This window comes from Copadichromis virginalis, linkage group LG6, assembly GCF_057382275.1.
Source record: "Copadichromis virginalis isolate Kocher_CV1m ecotype Utaka linkage group LG6, C_Virginalis_male_GT1.1, whole genome shotgun sequence".
Taxonomy (NCBI): domain Eukaryota; kingdom Metazoa; phylum Chordata; class Actinopteri; order Cichliformes; family Cichlidae; genus Copadichromis; species Copadichromis virginalis.
In genome coordinates, this window is record NC_140623.1 from 39,656,794 (window position 1) to 39,683,358 (window position 26,565).

The 26,565-nt window shown below is 38.2% G+C and overlaps 2 protein-coding genes across 4 annotated transcripts; one reads left to right on the forward strand and one right to left on the reverse strand.

Moving 5' to 3' along the window:
- The first annotated feature begins 618 nt into the window (after window positions 1-618).
- Window positions 619-7,550, forward strand: LOC146708474 (uncharacterized). 2 transcript variants are annotated; one of them, XM_085460380.1, is made up of 11 exons: window positions 619-843; window positions 1,466-1,491; window positions 1,794-1,879; window positions 2,028-2,060; window positions 2,157-2,246; window positions 3,046-3,148; window positions 3,228-3,280; window positions 3,390-3,468; window positions 3,690-4,162; window positions 4,362-4,555; window positions 4,664-7,550. In XM_085460380.1, the coding sequence occupies exons 2-11, from the start codon at window positions 1,485-1,487 to the stop codon at window positions 4,806-4,808; spliced, it is 1,263 nt and encodes a 420-aa protein (XP_085316506.1). In that variant the 5' UTR covers window positions 619-843; window positions 1,466-1,484; the 3' UTR covers window positions 4,809-7,550. The 2 variants fall into 2 exon arrangements, with proteins under 2 accessions (XP_085316506.1, XP_085316505.1); XM_085460379.1 differs by lacking the exons at window positions 619-843; window positions 1,466-1,491 and having other exon boundaries at window positions 1,498-1,879.
- LOC146708475 (uncharacterized) lies at window positions 6,379-11,400 on the reverse strand. Of its 2 annotated transcripts, XM_085460377.1 has the most exons (6): window positions 11,173-11,400; window positions 9,483-10,393; window positions 9,118-9,214; window positions 8,634-8,744; window positions 8,019-8,185; window positions 6,379-7,686 (listed from the first exon to the last, which is right to left on the reverse strand). In XM_085460377.1, exons 2-6 carry the CDS (start codon window positions 10,358-10,360, stop codon window positions 7,224-7,226), a joined length of 1,716 nt encoding a protein of 571 aa, XP_085316503.1. In that variant the 5' UTR covers window positions 10,361-10,393; window positions 11,173-11,400; the 3' UTR covers window positions 6,379-7,223. The 2 variants fall into 2 exon arrangements, with proteins under 2 accessions (XP_085316503.1, XP_085316504.1); XM_085460378.1 differs by lacking the exon at window positions 11,173-11,400 and having other exon boundaries at window positions 9,118-9,550.
- Window positions 11,401-26,565: the final 15,165 nt, after the last annotated feature.

A 26,565-nucleotide genomic window follows, 5' to 3' on the forward strand; every position in this document is an offset into this window, starting at 1 on the left:
AATTACAAGTTGAATATGGTAGTTGGGGTTGTTAGTTAAGATACCGTCATTAAGAAGCAGCACAACTAATGTGTTTATGCGAGCTAATTTGGAGGGGCACTGCTGGCGCGGCCATTTATTTTCTAATGCATTTTCCCTTTCTAGTTCACAATCAATTCTACCCCCAGGTCAAAAATATGTATAGGAAAATTTCCCTAATGTAAAATTATTTATAAAAATACCCGTCTAGCGATTAACTGCATAAGTACATGGAGGCGGGACCTCACAGCAGAAGCCTACTCCATAATGTGTTGTACATTATTATATGTATATTATATGTAACGTGGTATTTTTCATTATTGTATTTACCAACATCAAGAAGTCACAAGCAAAGAAAGACCACACCATGGTGCATGTTTAAACAAGGAAAGTTTACTGGTCAAAATTATTTATTAAAGAAATAAACAACATTTTTGTCACCCCAACAAATACACGTTTAAAGCAACACAACAGCAGCCCAATATCAGACAGAATTCCACTCTGCAGAGTGGGCAATCATTGCAGTTGGTTTTATTTTGTGGATTCAAGCTGCTCTTCATATTTTTGCCCACCAGATGTCACCAGAGAGGATTGTGTTGAAAGGACGATCTGATTTCCTCGTGTCAGCATTGTTCCCACATCATCATAATTAATGTTGTTCCAGGTTCAACATTGCAAGTGACCAATCACCTTCTTGTGACGTCATTCCTTTGCGACTTCGAAATACCCGCCTTCGAGTATTTCGAAATACAAGTGAAGAAGCGAAAAACCGCCGCCTGTCCGCCGAATTTGAAGTCAATTTAGGATACTTTCCTTTAATAAACGGTAAGCATTATACATATGTTCCTCACTTGGCTTGCTGTTTGTTTGCTAGCGATAGGCTACTTGACGACAGCATTAGCTAACCAGTGTTCCCCAACTTTTTGGGTGTTTCGTGGCCCGGGGGTTGGGTCAGGCAAAATTGCAGTAGCTTCCCTGATCATTTTACAAACATAAGTGAAGAGAATCTGGACTAAAAGGCCTAGACTTATGGTTGTGTGCTGAATCTATGAATCAAACTATCACCTGGAAACATAATTAACTGGTCCATAGCTGTGAAACTGGACATGAGTTCTTGATTCTATGGAGATTAACAGTAATCCAGAAATTTACAAATTTGTCCTGGTACATCGCGTAAATGTTGTCCCTGGGACATCATGTAGAAGTTGCCCTGGGACATCGTGTAGATGTTGTCCCTGGGACATCGTGTAATTGTTGTCCCTGGGACATCGTGTAAATGTTGTCCCAGGGACATCGTGTAAATGTTGTCCCAGGGACATCGTGTAAATGTTGTCCCTGGGACATCGTGTGATAGCTTGTAAATAATGGAATGAAAATTATTGATTGTTATTAACTTGTGAAAAAGAAGTGTAACAAATCCACATGTTATGTTCTTACACCCTTACAGAAACTGTGACTCCTTCACAATGTCAGGTAAATGTCAACTCATGTTGAATAATCAACCAATCAAGCCTTTTATTATCACATGCAATGTTACACGTACAACTGCAATGAAAATTTCACCCCCTTCTGACCATACATATATTGCTTAAACATCACATTGGGAAGACAGGTCGGAAACAGTTAGGAAGGTCAGAAAACAATTTAATTAATAGATGAGGAGGAGAAAAAAGAACTACAACCAGACAAAGCTCCTAGAAGACTGAAATGGATGATGGTTGCAGCATGCAAAAAGAAAATGATATCTGTTGACTACAGCATATGCTTTCTCACAGATTACCTTGTGGGAGTAGCTGGACCAAACTCTATTGGTATTTCAAGTTTGAAATCCCTGTTTGACCAGACTAACATTTCAGATGAGGTACCTCTTGACATAAAAATCCTTTTATGTTGTCATAAAACTAATGTTAAATTCTGCTTTAAATACACTTTATTGTACAATTTACTTAATGAATCGTGTTCCTTAGTTCTGTTTTTATTTATATGTATTTATTTATTTGTTTTATAAGGTAATAGATGGCCTAATCTATTTGCAGTGTGAGGTATGTTGAAAAGCTTGTTTGATCATAATGACATAGCATGTTTACGTTTTTTGTAATGTACTTGAAAACATAGGTGTATTTATGTTATTTTTATAGAATTTCCCTCACATTTATCCAATACCAAGCCAAATCACTGGAAAAATTTTGGATGGGTCCACAAGAGCACAAAGTGCATACTTTTTGAAGGTATGACTTGGACTGTGGTAACTATGTTCTTATTACAAAGGGTTTATAAGTTGCCACTATAAACAAACAGCATTTTCCAAAATTGAAGCCTTGTCAGAAGAACCTGAAAAATACCTTTCTGAAACCTTTTCTGTGTAAAGACTTGTTCAAAAGCAATGCACACAGATTAAAACATTTCTGTCTTGGCCAACTGATAAAGAACACCAAAAATTTAGTGGTGCGTGTTGAGTCTGTGGTCTTGATTTGTTTTGTACACACTATAGAAATTAATTAATGTAAACCAAAAATGACACTTTCTATATGTTTGTGTATCTGCAGAATTAATTACAAGTCTCACCTGACAAGCTTTTGCAGTTTTGCAGTGTCATTCTTGACAGAAAAACATACTTGTCACATTATTTTTATTTCCAGAAAAACATCTTTCAGATGTATGAGAAATTGATTGGAGCCTGTCTGGAAAACGGCAGCCACTGGACCTTGTTTGTAAGTTGCACAGATTTTGCACTCTCTAGTGCATGATACTTTTCAGTGTCCCTCATTAGGAAAGCTCAAGGCCCAAGCCTACCATATCCATCTTTTTACAAAACAGTTTTGTGACATACCCAAGAGGACCATAGTCTATATGAATTCATTTGGCGAGTCGGAGGTCAGAAAAAGTGCGGTGTTGAAAAACTGGAGGTAATTAATTAACATATTTAACATAACATATTTAATTTAATAAAACAAACAAACATTTCTTTGTTAATCTAATTCTTTTTGTTCTTTTTTTTTTTTTTTTTTTTTCTTCGTCAATTATTAGTTTGCCCAATCTCTCATTGACGGTAAAACACAAGTGGAGGAGTACAACACTGAAATCACAAAGCTCAGGTCCCGACTTTGCCACTACTTATTTTCCTCAATAGGTAAAGATAAAATTAGCTGCCTTCTTTTTCTCTAACATTGGAAAATGTAACTTGTACTTAAACAAATTATATTTTGCAGATCGAACTAGGAAGTGCAGTCAGTGCTGGTGTGTGATTGCAGCCAAAGACCGGGTACACTATGACATGTCCTTAGCCATATAGATTGTTTATTTAATGGACTTTGTTCATTTGTTTTTTGTTTGTTTTTTTCTTCTTCTTTTTTTTTTTTTTTAATTCACAGGTGCAGTGCCAGAAATGTGGTGCATACAAGCACATGCGTTGTTCAAAGTCTGTTTGTGGCATCTGTATCTTCTGTGAGAGTAAGTCACAATATAACTAAACAATGTCCAAAAATGTTTAAAGTGAATTTTTTTTTCGTAATTTTGCCTTTGCACACCAGGACTGTGTAATTAAAGTGGACGTTTCAAGATCCATTTTTTACACAAAACTATTTTAGACATAACTGTGTCGTATTGTGGGGATTTCTCTTCACAATTAAATTGATATAGTGCTGTTTATATCATTCTTCTTTATGTAACAGCACAGTGCAGCACAGCAGAGGGAAAGGAGTTGTGCAGCATAGTGGGTGGCTATACAGGAGGAGCAATAGAAGTAGCCAGTGAAGAATGTCATCAGGGAAAGCATCAGGCAGCGAATGACAAAGGAAAAGTTCCTAAGGGAGAGAACATCTGCAGCAAATCGACAAGTAACAGTGAGATAGGAAGACTGACAGTCAGAGATGAAGGTACACAGACTGAAGACAAAGAAAAAGAAACAGAAGTGTACGGCACAAGTCTGAGTACAGATAATGCTGCTGCTGATGATGTTGACAGGATCGATGCAGATACAGAATTCCAAACTGATTCAGAAGGAACTAGTACAGTTTACAGAGTGCATGGTCGCTTATCTGTACCAAGCTCAAAAAAGAAAACCTACACAATAACAGAAGACGAGATCAAGCGCAGAATCAATGCAGAGAACATGTCAGTTCATGTTTTCAGAGGTTTGATTGGGGTAGGTATACATTTCGTGATTTTGATGTCACCTGAAATAAATCCGGGTTACTCGTATCAATGAAGTGACAATGTGGCTGGAAATTGTGCATTTGCTGCAACATATACACAATTACACCATGTAAACAAAAGCATTTAACTTTGTGCGCGTGTGTGTGTCTCTCTCTGCTCTTTTGGTGTTTGCACTTTTTCTTTTTTAGGGCCGTAAAGCCAAACTGCCCGCAATGATTCTTGACAGGCCTAAGAAGGCCAAAACTAAAGTAACAGTGTTTAGTGTTCTGAGTGAAGAGGAGGCTGGGGAGCTAGCCCTCGGGTTTGCCGGAAGATTGGCCTGCGATGTCACAACAGACATGGTCTGTAAAGGCATCGACCATTCAAGTGCTGATATGACAAAGTAAGTTAGTAAAACAATATGAAAGTTGTATCTTTTTTGGTATTATTTGTCATTTCCCCGTATTTGGGTTATTGGTGTAACATTGTTAATCTTACTTTCTAATAACAGACAGACTCTTCTCAAAATCCAACACAATCTTAAACATGAGCTGACTGATTCCTCAACCTTCAGTTTGCTGACACACACCTTTGGCCCCGCTGCACTGGATTCTGTCATTTCATTCCTGTGTGAAAAACTTGATCTTGTCTCTTAAATAATGAAACCTTTTGTGACTTTTGTTTGTTCTGTAAATCAGAATCTTGAAAATTGTTCATTGTTGTTCTAAGTTTGTGTTAACTATTTGGCAAAAATGATTGGTTCCTAATCCAAACAGCATAATGACTGTTCTAACACATATCTTAAAAATGCTACAAAGAAAGAAAATTATCACATATGTTTCAATATGAATGTAATTGTGTCACACTCGGTTTGTAGTAGCTTTCCTGTTTTATTTTGAGTTTTGGTATGTTTACACTGTTATTTTTATTTCCCGTGTGTTCGTCTTCCCTTATTAGTTTTACTGTATTTAATTAGTCTGATTTAATAACTTATAATTATTTACTTTCCAGTGTGTATATATGCTCCTCGTTTGGATTATTGTTTGAGTTCTGCCTGTCTTTTCTATTAAAGATTTGGACTTTTGGACTATTAGTGGACCTCGTAGGTTTTTATTCTGTTCAATTGGTAATTGACTGGGTTTAATTTAGTGGCCTGGAAAACAGGCCGGAGGGGTCTGGTCATTTTAACCCCCTAAGACCCGAAATCTTCCATGGCATGCATTTTTAATTTCTCTTTGATATTTGGGCCGATTGGAACCCGATGAATGTAAAAAGAAAGAATTACCAGGTTTTGTTTTTTTTATACCTAATTTTTGTTTCTGAGAAAAATGAGAGCCACATATGAGGACATTAATTTGAAATTTCGATAGAACAGTTGCAGTATAATGTCCTCATAACTGTATATCAGGCACTTGTTGATCAAGATTTAGTATTTTGGTCTAAATAACCCAAAATGTGATGTCCACATGTGTGGACGCCAGGCTGGAGTAAAGTGTTAGAGCTATTTATACCTATGTAAACTTTTATACACTGGTTTTTACCTGTCTTGTTTCAGAAAGGTTTAAAAGGGTAATGTCCACAGTTTGTTTATTTATTTGTTTGAATTCAACATATTTTATTAAAGTAATTGAGCTTGAACACAGAAAAAACTGAATCAAATAATCATAAAATCAAATCACTTGCACTATACTGAAGTCTAATCTACTCTGAGCTAATGCCGGTTTCCAACACTAATGATCGGGTGAAGGAGAGAGATGAGGGTGTGCACGGCCACTGGTGCTCTTATCCCTGTTCTTTGTGATACAATCCAACAGGAAAGCAGTCAAACCCTTGGACATTAGCCAAGTTAACGTTCACAAATATATACACACAGAGGAACTCTGAGCCCCAATGTCAGCATTAGCACAAACATGCCACTTCATACCAAATCTCAGTGTGAGGTCAGGTGTTAGTCTCATTCCATTATTCTGGCTATATTTTCTTACTCATTACTATTAAACTTATACTTAAGACTAACTATTAACAAAATCACACCCCAATAACTCTGTTATTACACTTTGTATTTAATCATAAAAAGGCTGGATGTTGAAACCTTTTACTTCTATTTTGTATGAGCCAGGATTCTCAACAGCTGATACTCTGTCCAAAAAGTGACAGGTATCGTTTTATGGAGCAAAAAACTTAAGAGCGCATATTTTATAAATAATACCAACAATTACAAATGCAGACCTTTAATAGTAATAAGTAATCCTTTATTTATAATGCATAGCAATATAAAAATAGTAACATATGAAAATATTACAATGGGCACAGATGAATTTGTATCAAAAACAGCAACCAAGCCAAAGTAATGAATAACACACATAAATAACAACTGCTTGAGAGACCAAACAATTTCTTTTCAACTGTTCCTTGGCAGAAAGTTAAGACAGCTATTCAGCTTTAGGTTTCAATAAACAGAAGTAATGGATGCAGTCCCTTTGAAATGTCACACAAAAGTCTACTTGTGCATATACTTGCTTTAACTCTTCTCTTTTTTGTATTCCAAAAGGTTTTCATTTTCTCCAGAGGATGTCTCTCTTTCAGTGGTTATCGACTGTTCACATTCATTTTCACAGACTGCTGGAATGTCGATGCTGGCCGAACGTTTCTTGCTAGAATACAATGGCCTAATTTTGCGTGCATTATCTGTCGTCTTTATTTCGTACTGGCATATACTTTTGCCTACTTGTTTTGTTTTTAAGACATTTGTATGCAGTTCATCTATCATTGGAGTAATACCCTCTGGAATGAATGCCCACTGTTTAACTGTGTCTAAAACAGCATTTAGTTTTCCAACTGCATCTTCTGTGCATTTTTTGTCTGTGCTTTCAACTACAGGAGTGTCATTCAAAGTTGATAGAGGACTTTTCAGAGAGTTTTTCATTTGTTTAAAATGGCTACAAGCCACCTTCAGGCAAGCACATGTGTTATAGTGAGAGAACGTACAACAAGTGCACTGAAGTGTTTCAGCCGATGCAAAAAAACACAGATTTCCAAACAAACTTGGCATTTTTATCACTTTCAAGTCCTCACAGTGTACAAAGTAATGCCTTTCTTTCACTGCAATTCTTGCCAAGGTCTGTTTCCATGTTTGGATAGATGTCATTGTCAGCCTCTGCTAATTTTGCAAGTAACACTAGATGCTTGCAAAGAAGTCCTCGTAAGCCATATGTACAGTTGCAGTAGGACTCAACAGGGCAGACATCATACACCATGTCTTCTCTTGACTCAGATGGGACTTGATATGCATTAACTCCATGGCTGTTCTTGACTGTAATTTTAAGAGCCCAACCACTTTCCATCAGTCTTGAAGCAGAGTCTGAAACTTGAGACAAGGTGTCAGCAAACCTGTTTTTCATGCGGCCCACATCTTGCAGGGTTTTTATGACTGAGAAGTAGTCGTCGGCCTTCCCTAGGAGCACTTCAATCAGATCATCCAGACGCCTATTCGTGTAGCCAGATAAAAACTGGTATTTCAGGCGGTGGAAAAATCTGAACAAAAGTTATTTGAAATGATTAGTAACTGTAATTGAAGGAATTTAAAGTTTTAATCAAGACTGTATTATTTTTTTAAAAATTGGAATACCTATTGCACACGTCTTTTATAAAGGAATGCTCTGTGCCGGTTTAGCTGATTTAGGCAAATCCACCTACTCTGTTTTTTGTTGTGATAACATAAAAAACGCTGCTAGAATTTAAAGGATTTGCCTAAAACCTGTTCTGGCAATGACATGACGAACCTACTCAGTTTAGCCTCTTGGATTAAAGCATAATATCTTTTTTTCAGCAATACAATTGAATGAGGTCAAAATAATAAATCATACCTTTCAATCACATTGTTTGTTTCAGAACGAGCGTGACTGAAGCGACGGCCATAGTCACACCACATGTGGCCAATGCCTTCCCAGTGCTTCTGAAAATACTGGCACACCAAAGGGTATTGCTTAAATGTCTGGCAGAACTCTGCTGATGTGGCTTTAAAGTCGTCCTCCTAAGAGAATTGGATGCAACAGAATATATTTCAATCCATTTAACAGACCTATTGAAATCTTTAATATTATGTATTGAAGCCCTTTTCCTTTTATTGAATAACATTAAGAATTTTAAGTTATTAATAATATGTCGTGTTTTTGTATTAAGAAGCAATTATTTCTTCCCTTACAATGGCTAAGAAGGAACACTAAACCTATAAGCATATTTGGTTTCAGCATCTGTCTGTGAAAGAATCCCACTCACAAGTTCTACTGCACAGTGGGTGACACAATGATGTTCTGCACAGCTTAAGTACTTGTTTTGATAAGCAAGATAAGAAGCCAGTTTTAGAAATTGTTTCAAAAATCTATTTTGTATCTCTCTGTAACTTTTTTTAGCAACTGAAAGTTATTATACTCTTAGTGTAATCAAGAAATCAAAATGTGAAATAGACAAATTACACTTACAGATGTGCAAGCTTTCAGCTTACAAAAGAAAGAAATGATTTCATTTCTCTTTTGGGTGTTAGAAAGCCCATGGACCCCGGACTCTGATTTTGAAAGCCATCGATTAACAGCCTGTGAATGTAAGAGAAAAAAAGTTAATCTGGAGAGAGAGACAGAGGAGCAGCTGTACAAAAAGCATAAAAGAAAGCTGACGTCCAAAAATAACTTTGTCACTCACTGGACAAGAGGACCTGTGCATTACAGAAATCAACCAGGCAAACATATTTTTAAATGTCAAAAAGAGCTTTGAGAAGCAGCCACCAGAAGATGAGTGCACTGTGGTCTTAAATGGATGGACATAGTCACTCAACATTTTATCCCTTTATATTCATTAACCTGAGTAGGTGAATATCACAATAAGGCAAATCATGACAACAGGACCCTGTTGTAAAAATGTGTTTCAGGTGCATCTTAGACAACGTGAAAAGAAAACAATGTGGTTTACCTGCAAGACATGGTACCAGCATAGAAGGATAGCTGACTCTGGAAAAACCTTCTGCAAAGCATTTATTTCCGCAAAGTCTTTGTCAACCATAAATGCTCTACAGAAAAAAAGAAAACACTAAATGAGATTAAACAGTATGAAAATGTTTTTGCTATCTCAAAGCACCACTTCAATGCCAAATTAAACATTTCAACTCACAAGTAGATATATAAAATACTGCATACAGCCTATAGGAATAACTTTAACAACTGGAAAGGAAAGTTTTTTGCAGCCCATGCTGCAGCTATAGCATTAGATTCTGGCATGTTATAACTTTTTTGAAAAGGAATTATTTCAAAATCAATAGCTGTCAATGTATTATTTACCTCGGGGAAGTTGGGAAATGCTCACAAACTATTCCAAGAACAGTTTCCAGGGTTTTCTGACTTTCGTTGCTGACAATAGCATAGGCCACAGGGACTCCATGCCCATGATCATCTCTTACAACAAGTGTGAATAAGGGAAATGAATACTGGTTAACGCAGTGCGTGGTGTCAACAAATACTAACTGTTTTGCATAGTTCTCCATGTTTGATTTCATTACAGGTGTCTGCAAAACAATCATTAGTTCTTGGTCAGATGTGTATGGTTGATAGAAGAGAACATGTTCTTGATGTTTTCCATTAAGTAAGGTATGTACACTTTGACTGTCTCCACAGTTAAAGTGCTTCTTCCTCATCATGCAGGTTCTAACACTGTCAATGTCACGTGGTGTGACAAAATGCTCTCTGTTGTGAAGATCTCTGTGTCCATGTTCTTTGGCCCATTTATGACATTCGGTTAGTACGATGGCTGGCTTAGTTCCAAGGGAAAGCAGTTCCTCAATCTTCCTCCTTAAATCACTGGAAATATTGTTGAAATGTGCATCTTTTGGGTGCGAAGGATCATGCCCATCATGCTTATCATATGTACGCTGCACGATGACTGTGTGGTCTTTCCAACATTTGAGTACTTTAAATGAAACATAGGCCTTACAGCCCACTGCTCTGTAGCTGTTTCGACTTTTTCCCCCAGCTCTGATGCAGTTGAATTTGTAATAGTCTCTTTTCCTGTCTTTACCTGAGGCAACATTTAAACATTTATAATGTCCATGAAGGGTTAATGAGTTCAATTTTTCTAACACAACACTGAATGGGTCCTCCTGGCATTGTGACACATGCACACAAAGTTGTGTGTCTTTTCCAGTTCTTTTTTTTTTCGTCATTCAGAACACTTCTTCTAATTATGTCGTCCATTTCTGGTGGAAAAATAACGAAGGTTTAATTAGTCAATATTCATTAATTCATTTTAACTTGTTGTGGGGTTTTTTGCAATACAATGTAAATATTAAATATATATATATATATATATATATATATATATATATATATATATATATATATATATATATATATATATATATATATATATATATATATATATATATATATATATATATATATATATAAAATAATATAAAACAAACAGGGGCTAAAAGAAGCTAAACTTTTATATGGTATGTCCCAGGGACAACAATTACGCGATGTCCCAGGGACAACAATTACGCGATGTCCCAGGGACAACAATTACGCGATGTCCCAGGGACAACAATTACGCGATGTCCCAGGGACAACATCTACATGATGTCCCAGGGCAACTTCTACATGATGTCCCAGGGACAACATTTACGCGATGTACCAGGACAAATTTGTAAATTTCTGGATTACTGTTAATCTCCATAGAATCAAGAACTCATGTCCAGTTTCACAGCTATGGACCAGTTAATTATGTTTCCAGGTGATAGTTTGATTCATAGATTCAGCACACAACCATAAGTCTAGGCCTTTTAGTCCAGATTCTCTTCACTTATGTTTGTAAAATGATCAGGGAAGCTACTGCAATTTTGCCTGACCCAACCCCCGGGCCACGAAACACCCAAAAAGTTGGGGAACGCTGGTTAGCTAATGCTGTCGTCAAGTAGCCTATCGCTAGCAAACAAACAGCAAGCCAAGTGAGGAACATATGTATAATGCTTACCGTTTATTAAAGGAAAGTATCCTAAATTGACTTCAAATTCGGCGGACAGGCGGCGGTTTTTCGCTTCTTCACTTGTATTTCGAAATACTCGAAGGCGGGTATTTCGAAGTCGCAAAGGAATGACGTCACAAGAAGGTGATTGGTCACTTGCAATGTTGAACCTGGAACAACATTAATTATGATGATGTGGGAACAATGCTGACACGAGGAAATCAGATCGTCCGTGTTGAAAAGCTTCGAGTAATGAACCATTTTTCAATACAAGCTTCAATGCTTCAGAAAGCTTCATTTGGCCATCACTAACAAAAACTAACCAGGAAGTTGAAACAAGAAACTAGGAACTATCATGAGCATGGTGGAGACAGGGAGCAACGACGGCATACAACACAACAAGGGGCAGTGGAAAACACAGGGCTTAAATACACATGGGAGTAACGAGGGAATGGGAACGGGAGGGAAACACAACTGGGACTAATCTGACATAATGAGACAAGGGGGAAGCAAAAGTCAAAACACTGAACACAGCACACGAGACTATCAAAATAAAACAAAACACAAGACAGGCATGGAGATCCATGCGATCTACTCCTTCAAGAATTTTAAAAAATACAATAATTTGGTCTGCAGTTAGCTGAAACAACTAACTGACCTTCAAAGTAAAAGAAAGGTAGTGGTGTGTAGCCTGTAACAGGGATCAACTGATCAAATTCACCAGTCTTGTAGGAATTGGCCATGCTGATGATTTAGAGGAAGACGCTATTTAAGTTAGTTTGGAAAGCTTGACAGAAGAGAAAAAAATATAAATAAATATCAACAGTCATTAAAGTTGCTGTATTTAATGAAAGGCCCGCTGGAATCCTGTGAATATTTTTATGTAATAATTATACATTTTTATTTGTTCAGAAATGCATGAAGTCATTAAAATTTTCACTTGAACATACTATATTGTCAATAAAAAGTTAAATGATAGGTATAGAATGACACCCATCCCTACAGTAGATGTGGACTAAATGGTTTTAGATGCCATGAAAAAAGTGTAAAAGTGTGTTTTTTCAAATCAGCGCCACAAACATGCTTTTTCACCATTTTCACAATTATTCTGTTTGTTGTTAATTAAAAAAGTAAATAATAATCTAACAGTTATAGCAGTAATGTGCAAAAGTCTTGAACTACCCCAATTTTTTTTAATATAGAAACAAGACACTTCACCCGTTGCCTACTGGTGGTGGTCAGAGGGTCCGGTGGCGCCAGTGTCCGGCAGCCTCGCCTCTGTCAGTGCGCCCCAGGGTGACTGTGGCTACAATGTAGCTTGCCATCACCAGTGTGTGAATGTGTGTGTGAATGGGTGGATGACAGGTTGTGTAAAGCGCTTTGGGGTCCTTAGGGACTAGAAAAGCGCTATACAAATACAGGCCATTTTACCATTATAAACACACATACATAGTTACAATGCTATTATGATACATTGTGAGACACCATTGTGATCTGACATTCCATCCTATACTATGACATTGTCTTTGGTGCTTAGCTGAACTGTCAATGGTACACGATTGAGGAATTTATATAAAAATATTTGCGTATAACTTATAAATGTTGGCACTCACAGTGGCCTAGGCATTGTTTAGTTAAAGTTTCATCTAGATTGGGTCACTTGTCTTGGAGGAAATAGAGAGATAAGATAAGATAAGATAAGATAAGATAAAACTTTATTAATCCCTCGGGTGGGTTCCTCTGGGAAATTCGGTTTCCAAAAAGCACAGCACCGACAGAAGTTACACAAAGTTACAAATAGGGAACATACAAACATATAAGGCTAAATATGTTTTGAGACTACAGACAGAATTTTTGGGTTGAGAATTGCTTTAAAAGCTTTTTTTAATAGTAAAAGACGACATGGTTTAGTCAAACAGTTTTGTAAGGATTATAACTAAACACTAGATGGAGACAAACACAAACTGAACTTCATGCCAGACACTGGTTTTATTAAAGTAAATAAAATTTAATACCGCGAAACTTCACATTTATTTGTTAACTAAAACACGGTTTGATTAGTGTCTAATATTTTCTTAATATGGAAAAATAAAAATCAACCCATTATGAACGATGTATATATATGTATATATATATGGGTGTGTGTGTGTGTGTGTATTTACAGTGGTCCTTTACTTTGAATCCTGTATTTATTGACTGTTTATTATTGTTGTCCATTTAACATTTAAGAGATTAACATAGTTAATTAATCATAGCATTTACATTAACAGTGTAGTATTTTTTAAATGATATTGAAATGGACTGTTTTTTCTTTTTCTAGAACGGTGCAGGATCTTTAAGGTTCTTTTGTTTTCTTGTCTAATCTGGCCTTCTTGTTCTTCAGTGTAACCATCTAGGTGCTCTACACCTTGTTATAAGCCCTCTGTATTTTCATTTGCTTGGAGACATAATAATAATAATAATGGTTCTCTCACGCCAACCGGTCGCAGCAGATGGCCCCGCCCCTCCCTCAGCCTGGTTCTGCTGGAGGTTTCTTCCTGTTAAAAGGGAGTTCTTCCTTCCCACTGTCACCAAAGTGCTTGCTCATAGGGGGTCATATGACTGTTGGGTTTTTCTCTGTATGTACCATTGTAGGGTATAGCTTGCAATATAAAGCGCCTTGGGGTGATTTGGCGCTGTATAAATAAAATTGAATTGAACCACTTTAATTGTCTTCTCTGGTGCATAAGTGTTTCTGACCTGGGTGCATTATTCTTTTTTAAGAATTCCAGTGAAGAGATGTCAAATGTGAATTGAAAACATGGAATCACACCCAGTTAAATTTGAGCCCCCCAAAGTGAGGCACTGTGTATAAAATTTAATGTAATTCCTCAACTGTAAATGCATTTTTTTTCTTTTGTTAAACTCCTTCAATTAAAACTGAAAGCCTGCAATTAAATTACAGCTTGACTGTTTGATTTAAAATCTCCTGTGGTACATGGACGTACCTGCACACCAGTTTGACTTCACTTACCCTTTGAGCTATTTAGAGGTGAGAAATGCTGCCATTGCCATGAGTGGTCTGATGGGGGAGGCAAAGAGACACGAATGTGACCTTGGAGGGAGTGGTTGAAGATAGAAAACATGGTTCCTGCTATAAGAAGGAAGAGCAGAAAAAAGGGGGGAAGAAAGAGCGAGAGGAGGGGGTGCTGACAACAAGCCTACAACACTGTCTTTCATCAAACTGTCATGCTGTTGTGTTGGCTGTTTCCCAGCTCCTGCTTTTACTGCCAGTGCATGTACCAAGCAACACCAAACAAGCATAATCAATCCCAACCAACTCGCCCCATACCCTCCTCCTTCCCCCCCTTTTTATCTGGTGGTGATTATTGACTGGATCTGAAGGATTTTCTTTTCCCCAAGACTTCCACTGAATCAATTTCCTCTCCTGGAAGACGTTTTTGGCTCTATCAGGGTCCAGAAACCCCAAACCCTCCCTCCTGTTGCTGGGAAACCACTCCAGTGATTTGTGTGTTGTCAGAGTGCATTACAGACGGTGATGTGAGAGCGAGAGAAAGAGAGAGAGAGAGACGCAGAGGTGAGAGAGGAACCTTAGCTGGAGAGCGTGGAAGAAAGAGATGGAGAAGAAAATATACTATACGCACATCTACTCCAGCTCCATTTTTCTTTCACGCACTGTCTCCCTATAAACACACACTGCACTGTGGGGCTCGATTAACATGCTTTGATTCCCCCTCCTCCCTTTCTGTCTTTTCTCTTCCTCAGTTTCAGCTTTTGGGATTAAAGGAATGAGGAATGTGTTTGGCAGCAAAACTGTTGGGGGAGAATATTTGATGTTTAATTGATAGAGGCTGGAGCAAAAGACTTGTTATTTGCAATTACCCTAAATCATGAGATTGTGTGTGTGTGCACGTCTCTGTGTCCGTGTGTGAGAGAGATTTGCTGCCAGGAGTTGTCTGTGAGTGCTCTTAAGTGTGAATGCGCTCACACGAGAGTCAGAAACACCCTTCGCTGCCAAATACCTCTCACGCTGAAAAAAGTGTCACATTAATTAAAATCAACAGGGCCATCGTGAGCTCCGCTTCTGTGCCTGCATAGATTTTAACAGTGCAACGTCACAGTGTAATAAAACCTCAGTCGCAGTATTTAAAAAAAGCCTGCATGTAGATCTACTTTAGGTCATTTAATTGGTTTTAGGACAAGTCTGAAAGCTTCAGACGGAAAGATATTTAGTTTAACAAACATTACACAAATATTAACTTTTATTATCTAATAGAATATAATCATATTGGGCATCTCCTACCCAGTGAAAAGCAGTTTTTAACAGCAGCTCACACCTGTCATGCTCTGTAAGACTAACAGGTGTTAATTAAGTGCAGTCCCTCATTATCTGCACGAGAAAAAAGGAATATGGACGTTAAGGTCTCTTGAACACTGTTATTCAGAGAAATGACTCCCTATTTACTTAATTAGTTCATTACTACCTACCACTTAGTTAAGGTCCTCTTTGTGAATGGGTTTGATAGCAGCTGTTTTGACTTGTAATAATAAGAAAAGCGCAGGTGTTGCTAATGTTGACTATTCAGGTGTCCTAGTAATGACAATGTGCCAGTGAGCTGTCACGCACAATGCCAGGCAGCTACAAAAATTCTGAGGTGTTAAATATCAGAACGTAATAAAAAATCAATTTCACACCAGGTTGTGAGATTATTTAAAAACAACCCCAACACATGACTGATTACGCCATGTCATTATTAATTTAACTGTGTGTGAAGTGGTTAAAAAAAAAAGCAGTATGAGAAAAAGTAAGTGCACCTCATGACTCAGTAGCATGCAGATGCACCATTAACAGCAATAACCTGAGGTAACTGTTCTCTGTAGGTCTTTCTCAGTCTCTCACCTTGATGTCAAAGAATTCTGGCCCACTCTTATTTGTGGACAGATGTTGTGTCACAGCTCTTGCACCACAGAGGTCTGGAGTTTGACTGGGACATTGCAACACCTTCATTCTTCACTTTTTCAGTCATTCTGTTGTAATTAGCTGCTGTGATTGGGATCATTGTACTCCCATGGCTCGGGCTTTAACTGACCTCATGTTTGACTCTAGAATACTATTGTAATTGGACGTGCTCATGGTTGAGTCAATGGCTGCAGGCTACCCAGGTCATGTGGCTGAAGACAACCTCAACTCAAGATACGTCCAACACTGTGCTGACTGTTGATATGCTGTTTGTTTGGTTTTTTTTTCCCCCAAACGTGGAGTTGGGAATTATAGCCACACATCTCCACTTTGGTGATTTGTTCAAAGGACATTCCAGGAGTTCCAGGAGTTGGTTTGTCAAGATCCAACTTTTAAAACCTAAGCCCTGCTGTCATGGAACGGACATATTATAGTTGTTTAAGAAGTGTTACTACCACCTAGTGGTAACTAAGCAGAATGTCTTTTTTGTAGAGGAAGTGATATACAGGAAGTTGTGTGCTCTTTAGCTGCTGCAGTGACAGCATTTGTAATCTGATGGCAATCTCTGCAATCCTGGTGTTAAAGTCCACAATATCGGCTTCATCCGTAAGTTCCTATACATTTAATGTGTATTGGTAAGTTTTGACGCTGTTTTGAGTTAAATCATATGGAGGCAGGTAGATGCTTGTATTTTGTCAGCAGATGCTTTATCTGTGGTCGTGTGTTTTTCGCTAGAACAATGTTATTCTCCCAGTGTAATGGAACATGTCTTCATTGTGTATTTTGTATTCCTTTTCTTTGTACAGTTTTACAAAAAAAAGAGAGAGAGAATTTATTTTCATCATTAAATCCTGCCAAACACAACAAGCGGCCTGTTTCTTGGAGGATGAAGTGCTGGGAATAAAGATTGTTAAGCTAGCTGTATAGCTGAAATTACGTTGCCTGCAACAAACTTTAGTGAGGACAGCATACCTGCTGTCATTGGTATATTTTAGAGAGAAGTGGATGTATCTTTTTCCTAATTATTATTGTCATGAACATGAAAATATAAGATTTTAATTGAGGCCTGTAGAGTCTGAGGTGTAGCTTCTGGGCTTTTGTAGTTTCTGACTCTGGGGGAAATTTGTTTGGACACTCATATCCCTCCTTTTCTATGCAGGTAGTTGACATTATTTGAAAATGAACTCCAGAGTACTGTCCTTCTTCCTCTACCCTCTTCCTCAGCATCATGTCAAAACACACCTTAATGCTCCAAACCAGCAAACTGCCAAAACATCTTTTTTCATCGCAGTGGTCACACTGATGATGATCAGTTAATTAAAATTATTTGATTAGCAGCCCCTGGATGCTACTTATGCAGTAAAGGTCCCTAATGTTTTTCACACTGCGCCTCTGCATTCGGCTTAGTTTTTGTTAATAGTGTAATATGCAGTTCATTTAATTTTTTTTATCATTAGCACTGTGAAAACAATTTAGTTCAAGTGCGGTTAGTGCTACTATGAAGCAATATGCGGTTTATTACACTAATTATATGATTTGGACCAATCATAGCAGTGTTTTGAGGAGCAGGGGAACAGGAAATGGTTTCATAAGTGAAAGCATACTTTTCTAAAAAAAAAAAGAGAAAAAAGAAAGAGGTAAAATATATTTTCAGTTATTATTTAATCTGATAAAATTAAATTTAATAATAAATAATTTCAGGGTGAATAACCACAGCTTGATTTATGAAGTAAAGATAGCTTACAGTATGTACATTTTAATCACAAAGAAAACTCAGATGACATATTTTAGCTGCTAATACACTGACTAATAGGACTGACGCTAATTTCCTGCATGTTTATAACATGAGTGACACATTTAAATTTTTGTCTTTTTTTTAAAGACATATTTCAAGTCAATGAAATGCACAAAGCTTTAAAGCTTTTGTTGCAAAGAAACATCCCACAGCACGTCTGTTTTTTTGTGCCCTCTTACGTTTGTTTGTTGTCGGTGTTGCAGAGGATATTTAAAGCTAAAACAGAAATATCTGTCTATCTGTGTCTCTTTCCACACAGAGTACTGACCCTCACATGACCCCGTGTGAAACATGCCACAGAGGACAGGCGGTAAACCCATGGTTGAGCCTTACACACACACACACACACACACACACACACACACACACACACACACACACACACACACACACACACACACTCATATCTCACCTTGAGGGCAGCCTTGTCTCTCTGCGTACCAGCGTGGATTAAATCCTCTCAGGAACTCGGCTCAGTCAACACTTTGTTAGGACTCACAAACAGTATCAACAGTAAAAATCCTGGATCTTTTATCTGAGCTTAAACCCCAAAGAAATGCACATAACCTCATGACACACTCCAGAATATTGCAGGGTTTATTGTAACATATTTGCCCTTTATCATGAAAAACAAATACAAAAAAGCAAAAGAAGTATTGATGCGAACAGAACGTGACAGAGCTAAACATTTCTGCTTCATTTATCATCACTGCAAAAATGTGGCCCTCATGTAAAGATAAACCTATCTGAGGGTATATATATTTATCAGGTGATATGCACTCATAATCTAAATACCCAACACACATCAAATACTTACAGGTTATAATGAGACAGGAGAGAAAAAAAGTTGATGAAATAAATTCAAAATGTTGTATTGTTCGATACATATGCGTACTGAACCGAAAGCACTGTATCGAACGGTTCAATATCGATACGAGTATCGTTGCACCCCTAAAAAAATCCAACACACAATAAGAGCTTCATAGTGAAACTATTGTTTGTTTGTTTTTTAACATTTTTATCCCTGTTAACTTGTCTTCACAATCACTGAAAGCTGAAAATCTAATTTTCCTTTTGATCTCAGATTCATTATGCTTCTCTTAAAGACCAATGTAATCTAGCAAAGCAAAGTTTGTCATGTGCAGAGACAGTATCAAAAAAAGTCAAGCCAATGCACAAGCACCTTAACCCTGCATTCTTTTATTGGCCAACAGAGGGCGACTCTTCTCGTTGCAAAATAATTTTATTGTGCAGAAGTCTATGGATAAACAAGTCTACACTCCTTTGCTGTGTGACCTCAATAAATATTTTTCTGATCCTGAGATAACAGCTGATGTGATAGAAAAAGAAGCATACCACAGGGTGGATATACCCGTAGTGTGACACGTAGCCTTGCTTCACAGGATTGTTTTCTCCTAACCTTTGATCTGCTTTGACAAACCCATGTATTTTCCCTCTTCACTATGGCTCATTTACCACAAACTTGTCTGCACACATTCTTGCTCAGTGCCAAATATTTTGTATTTTGCATCACAGTGCCATTATTTCTAAAACATAGCAGCATGTGGATCACCCTGAATTCCTGTCATGTGCGTGAATTCCAGAGTAGAGTACGTGTATATATATATATATATATATATATATATATGCTCTAATGAGCCTGAAGTCAGAGATTTCCTTATTACAAAGGAATAGACTAGGAGTGCCACGTTTTCACGTGTTGAAAGTTTGCCTTGAGTGCTTTACAGATTTCCTGCTGTAAGAATGTGTTTTGTACATGCAGATTGAAAGAGTTTAAAATATTTATACTTCATGTAGCTGAGACAGTTTGGTGTGGATAGCCAATATTCATTAATAGAGAGTTTTTGTTTAATTGCCTGGCATTTTTCACTGCCTGCAGTTAATAAGAAAAAGCTCAATAGGATTGCAAACCTAGGCATTAAGATTGCTGTTCAGCAGCAACATATTATGCATTTAACATTGCAAGTCTCCAGTGTTGGAAAAGAGACATCCTCAGTGATGTATCACAGCCTCTTCATAGTATAGCCCTACTATCTTTAGCACGTACAACAGCAACACATATCCAGGCGTGTCTGGGAGTGAGAGCTGGTACCAGCCTTAGATTAGAATTTAGGAAGCCGTTTTAACAACCTTCAAAGAAAGCACAACATTTTGCAAAACATGCAGGAAAACTATTCCTGTTAAAGACGGAAGCAACAAATGTGTTTCAGCACTCGAGGCAAAAACACAACCAGACTATGAAGGCATACGAGGAGGAGATGCTATTAGGCAAACTAAAACAAATGACTCTACTGTGCAACACTGGAGCTCTGGCTATTTGGCTCTATATAACAGGAAGTGCAAACAGTGGGTAGAAAAGACTGACTGTGGTTACACAATGGAAACGGAGAGCTTTGTGTAGCTGGTTAAAAGCTCGACCCAAGATATAAAATCCCAGGTACAAAATAACTTTCAGTTTTATTCTGAGACGATATTGTGCAGCTCCCGAAGAGTTAGAATAATAAGTTACTTTAGTTACTGTTAAAGTAAAAAGTGAATCAAGTTACATTATACCTTTACTTAAAGAGTTAAAGGGAAAACATTTATATGGCAGTTATGTGCTTACAGCTCGTTGTCATGTATATAAAACTGTATACTATTGCATTATAATGCTACTGCTGGCACTTTGTTTCAATAGATTCACACTTTGAATTAGTGTGTCGTCCGTGACAGCTGATTTCCAAGCTACAATCATCAATAAAAAGAGTATGATTTTCCTGTACTAAATGTCGTTATCATCACAAGATGATCCCATTATGCGTTTTAAAGTTTGAGAATATACAGCTGTCATGTTAGAAATAAACAGTAGTGCCTAGAGCGAAATTAAATTAATATGTGAATATATTTACTTGATTTTTTATATTTACTGTTTTATGCAAAATGTAAGATTAACGATTTTCTGCAGCATTGCTCTCGTGTCTTACTTGTAGCATAGCTTATGCATTCTGCTGTTTTTTATTCTTTAGAGATCTCTGTTGCCTGTTCCTTTGACAATGCTCAATTGATCTATTTTGATCTGCTTTGTGAGGAAGACGAGTGGGATGACATGTTAAACACTCACTTTTATGTGAGTATGTACAGAGCCTGAGGCAGAAAGTGCATTAACAACGAAAGCTGAAAACAACTGTTGTGATACCTGTTATCTCTAACTAGGGTTTTAGGTTTTGTTAAGTCAGATAAAGCAAACAAAGCCTGGTTACGTTGGACATGTTCAACCCTTCAGTATTTAACTTTGACTTTGATATGTATTTAACAAAAGCAACAATCCTACGACTCTTCCCGCATTTTAACTTTTGCACACACGTGAATCCTTTTAGCCCTCTCCCTTCCTCCACGCTCTGTCACCTGTTTCTTTCTCTTCCTCTGTTCTCTGTCTGACACTGAGGGTTGAGGAAGGGTTGAGGAATGCTCGAGGGCCGTGAATGGAGACATTGTGCCCAGAGGTCAGGAAAAGTCAGAGAGGCACAGTGTCACAGTCAGAGTCGCTGCTCTGATCGCCCAGCTACTTGACAGTCACGTCTTACTGAGCCAGAAGAACCGCAGTCAGGAACACAGTGAATCACAGACGGAGGAATATGAGCTGAAAATCTGCACAATAAAACACAAAAACACAGTTTCAAGGTAGCTCTCTTTTAAATATTTGAAGAAGAAAAAATATGTGAAGAAAGAAGAAAAAAGATAAAACATTGTGTGTTTTCATACTGGAACAGAGACAGGAACACTTACAAACGGGAGGGCAGATAAAAATAAGAACTTTATGTGTTGCTTGAATTTCTTTTAAAAAAAACCCAGCCTTTAAAAGGACCGTGTCCTTGGCGAATGAACCCTCAGATCTATTCTAAGTGAGCACTTAAAGCACTTTTTGGAAGACACATTCACACAGCTCTTGAACTATCACTCACACACACACACACACACACACACACATCAGGGGGAATTTGGGGACTCTGGACATGAGGATTGAACCGTCAACCTTCCCATTAGTAGTCTTCCGGACTGGCAGCCTCTGTTCCTCGTGGAGCTGCTAAAATGAGACCAACTGATAATCAGATATTTAGTGTTTCTTTATTAAGACGAAAATGTTTTGTTTGAGTGTCTTTTTACTTCTTGAGTAACACATTACAGGAAGCAAAGGGAGTTAAACTGTGGATTCACCTTGTTTGTTTGTGAATTACAGACTTGTCAACATTGCAATTTAACATCTAAAGAAATGGTTTGGGTGAATCATGGCATCCTGCAGGTAGAGAAACATATGATTAGGTATTAGCTAGGTGTGGGAGGGGTGGGGTGTTTGCTAGTGTACTTGCTCTCCCAGTTCCAAGCCCAGATAAATGGGGAGGGTTGTATCACGAAGGACATCTGATGTACAATCTTTACGTAATCAAACCTGCACCAGTAAAATTTGCATACCACACTTGTCTAGGCCGGGGTTAACAATGACTGCCACCTGAATTGACAGTCAAGACAAAGGCTGGGACAGGGTGAAGCCCCGTTCAGAGGCAGCACGGCGGCAAGCCCTAAAAAAACAGAAGCATTCAAATTTCTTAGAGCTGCTACTGTGAATAAAATATGAGCATATGTGGGTAATTTGGAGACCGGTGTAGTAGACAAGCTGCTCTTGGCCCTGCTTTCACTGCTCTGACATATTTGTGCTTTATTATACACATGTGTAGATTTGTGTAGCACAAAGTAAACAAGTTACTCTGTAATTTATCATCTCATGACTTTGGCCAACATGTCTCGTTACAGCTAATGGTAAATATTTTGATGATGAGTATATAAGTAAACATATTTTACAGTTCTTCAGTTGGGAAGGGGTGCGGAAAGGTTGACGTGTCCATGCAGATTGCAACGGCCTATCGGAGGCTGTCAGCATAAAAGAAAACTAGACCGGCAGCACGAAATCATAAAAAGCTGTTTTGATTTGGTCCGGTTTGTCTTGTTGGTGTGTTTAACTGTGGAGAAAGGAGTCGCCGCTCCGTTTGTACGAAGTTCAAGCAGATAATCAACACTACTGGCAAAGGTTGTTTCTTCACAGTTGATTTGTTTGATGACATTTATTGTGGTGCACCAACATTTTTTAAACTTCAGGAGGCAGATCTGCACTCTGGGTGTTTTTTAATTACTTTAGAAGCAGTAAGTTTAAATGAATTTCCATAGTTCCTCATTTTAAAACCCACTGTGAAATAAAAGTAATATCCTGATTTTATATGTTATTTTTTTTTAAATGACAAGAGGCATGAAAACATACATGACATGGTAACAAAACACAGAACATATGGGTGTAAATGAAGTAATAACTGTGCCAGTGTTTCCATGTGATACGTGAGGAAGTGTGTGTGTGTGTGTGTGTGTGTGTGTGTGTGTGTGTGTGTGTGTGTGTGTTGAACTCTCCTCATTTTGCTTAGCAACATGGAGGAGAAAGAAAAAAAATTAACATAAATGAAAATACATTTTTGATACTTTAGAAAACAATTATAAAAACCATTATGTTCTGTGTAGCAGTGTAATTTTATTATAGAAACAAGATAGTCTAAGAACATAGAAACACTGCTGGTACAGTAGAAACGTTTACTCTCTCTCTCTCTCTCTCTCTCTGTGTGTGTGTGTGTGTGTGTGTGTGTGTGTGTTTCCCACTTCATCGTAATTATTTTCTGTTTGTGGAAATGTCTCGATGTGTGCAAATGGGTTGTGGTCCTTAAAAAAGTATATGAACAGTGCTAAGGACTTTGATGCAGGCAGCGCTGCTTCAGTTTTGTTGAGAAAGTGTTCTTATAAATAGACATAATGCTTGATAATCACATCTTGTACTTTCCTCACCATCTCCACTGAAGTGTTAATGCTCAGGTCTGATGCTCTGTTTCTAGTCTATAAACTTGGCCTCAGCTGGAACAACCACCATCTATTAGCTGACCTGCTGCCACACAGCCACGAGACGATCAATACCTCCCGATAATGATGTCATTTACTCACAGTAAAGTATAGATGATGACAAGACTTGTTATTGCCTCATTTCATGGCTTTGTCTCAACTCTTTGCTACATGCAGTCAACATGAATTGACGCTTTTCCTTTAAAAAGAAAAACATCATGTACAGATATCGACTTGGTCAGTCATTTATTAGACAAAGTCAGTCAATCAATATCGATGTATTCTTCTGTGGATAACAAACAGTAATTACACCCGGGCACCAGACAGCATTACCTGCTTTAGCTGTCAGCTTTTTCTAATCTAGGCTGTAGATGATGTCAGTGAGTGGAAATATGTTAATAAGTTTGCCTCAGGCTCACAGCTCCAGCTGTAAGCAAAGAAACTCCACATACTGATGTTCAGACCTTTTGTTTGCAAGGATCGAGCTACCTTAGATCTACTTCATGCTCATGTTGTTGTCGTTGTGAACGGAGGCATGTGTTGAAAGTGACATCAACACTGTTGATGGTTTGGCCCCCTGTGCAAATCTCGATTTTGGTAATCTGGTGTGTGTCATGCGGCTGGATTTAAGTAGCAAGTGCAAAATTGTATCAGTGTTTATCCATTTCAGTCATCTTTCAGAGATTCCCAGATTACAGAGGAGGAGAGAGCTTCAAAAGATGAATATCCATCGATCCTTGCATTCACACATCCAACTTTTATCTGCAGCCTAAGGTGAAAAGTGAAGACCTCCCTCTCCTCAGCCATCTCCTCCAGCTCATCTGGGGAAAACACCAAGGTATTCCCAGAGCAGCCGAGCTCCTCCCACAGGATCACCCATTCTCCCAGTCCACAGTTTGAAAATAACTCTGTGATTTCCTTTCACTTCTGCTCCTCCTGAACTGGGGCTGATGCAGAGTGGCGACACCTAAATGCTTTTCAGGCTGTGCTGACGTCACAGTTGAGGCTTGAAAAAATCAATATGGTGGCCATTTAAACTAGGCTTATTAGAGGGGAAGAAGGGAGCTTGTTTCCGTCAGTGGATCTTCATTAAAGCCCAGTATACCCTAAATAAAGTGGATTTTGAATTAGGAAACTAGCATGCTGTAAATGAGCAGAATTAAACATGTATGTAAATCATTTTAACGGGATTTTGAACATTTTGAGTTATGTGAGATATGTGAATACATTCTTATCAAATATATCAAGTGTTTATGGGGGTTTAGGGAATATTTACATCCATATTTCTGTGATAGATATCCGACTTGTTTGCATATTTAAAATGCAGATTATCAGACAATACCACTGTTAATCTGAAGGCTCTCTTTGCAGAAGGGTGCATTTCTTCTTTCAGTGCTTGTTTGTAAGCATATACAGACATTGTAATGAGGAAATGTCTGTGTGTGTTTGTGTGTGTATGTGTGCACGCTTCTGTGTTGCAAATTCATGCCGAGGTGAGGTCTGAGCCTCAGGTTGATCCATGGTTGATCTGACAAGAAGCACAGGGAGTCAGAGTCCGCCTCCAGCCAGCTAGCCCCCCACCCCCGTGCACTGCCTTCCACACATACATAAACACATTCACCCCTGCTACTACTTCCACAGCCTCCTCCATCCCTCCTCCTCTCTCTCCTCCCTCCAGGATGTGGGTAAAGACAGCTAGGCTGAAGTGGATGTCGGGGGGAATTAGACACTGGGAGACAATTTGATTTGTTCTTCTTCAAGGCTTCCTTCTCTTCCACAGATGCAGGCAGCAGAGACGGAGACAGAGAGAGAGAGAGAGAGAGCTTGTTTGATCCTCACAAAAAGCAGACAAGCAACTCTGAGAAGAGTACAAGATGCAGACAGAAACAGACAGAGAAACAAAGCAAGGTCGGGTGTGATAAAGACAGAAAAGGAAGGTGCAAGTTGGAGGCATTCGAGGTAATTAAGACTGACACAAAATAGGAATAACAATGAAAAGACAAAACCAGAAGGGAAAAAAATGTTGAGGATGTCAGTGGGAGTGAATAGCAGAGGCCATAGAGGCACCTAATTATTAATCCACCCACTCACTGCTGTCCAAATGGGCAGATTGATGCCTCTCAGCTGCTTTAATAGCTCTTATAATGGACCGCAGTTTAGGTGGACAGCGGGAAAAGGAGCCATCATGTCCAAAGTAACTCAATTCCTCGGTTCTGGTCTCTTGTTTCAGCCCTTTTCAGCGCATCAGGGCGGTGAGCAGACACCGTGCTCTTACCTCGCTGCGATCATGTGCACAGATAGATTTACTAAGCCACAGAGGACTCTGGCAAGGTGAATTATGGTGTGTGTCCGACCTGGTGGTAACGTAATGTCAGCCGGAGCTGTGTGTGTTTGTGGGTTCTGTACATTATGCACATCGTGAACGTAACACACACACTGGAAATGGGTGGTGAGTGTGCTTTAGTGATTTTGTGGCTTTTAAATGCTCAATCTTTGCACTTTGCTTATTTTGTTTGAAACATAAGAGAAATCTCTTTGTAAGTCTACTATCAGCCGAACCACATCATTCAAAACCACAACTTAATTTTGGAATCACACAAACATCAAACACAAACATTTTCTGAAAATATTGTTTCAGGATGAATTTGGGAAACAGATACTGACGAGATTCAGAATAATTATATTAATTTTATACATGGAATAGTCGTATATTTAT

Coding starts and splice junctions, on each gene's coding strand:
- LOC146708474 (XM_085460379.1), top strand. CDS start 1,730: ATGATGGTTGCAGCATGCAAAAAGAAAATGATATCTGTTGACTACAGC. Junction 2,247..3,045: donor AAAGTGCATACTTTTTGAAG/GTATGACTTGGA, acceptor GTCAATTATTAG/TTTGCCCAATCTCTCATTGA. Junction 3,281..3,389: donor TGATTGCAGCCAAAGACCGG/GTACACTATGAC, acceptor TTTAATTCACAG/GTGCAGTGCCAGAAATGTGG.
- LOC146708475 (XM_085460377.1), bottom strand. CDS start 10,360: ATGACGAAAAAAAAAAGAACTGGAAAAGACACACAACTTTGTGTGCAT. Junction 9,215..9,482: donor CATTTCCCAACTTCCCCGAG/GTAAATAATACA, acceptor TTTTTTCTGTAG/AGCATTTATGGTTGACAAAG. Junction 7,687..8,018: donor ACAAACAATGTGATTGAAAG/GTATGATTTATT, acceptor ACTTTTGTTCAG/ATTTTTCCACCGCCTGAAAT.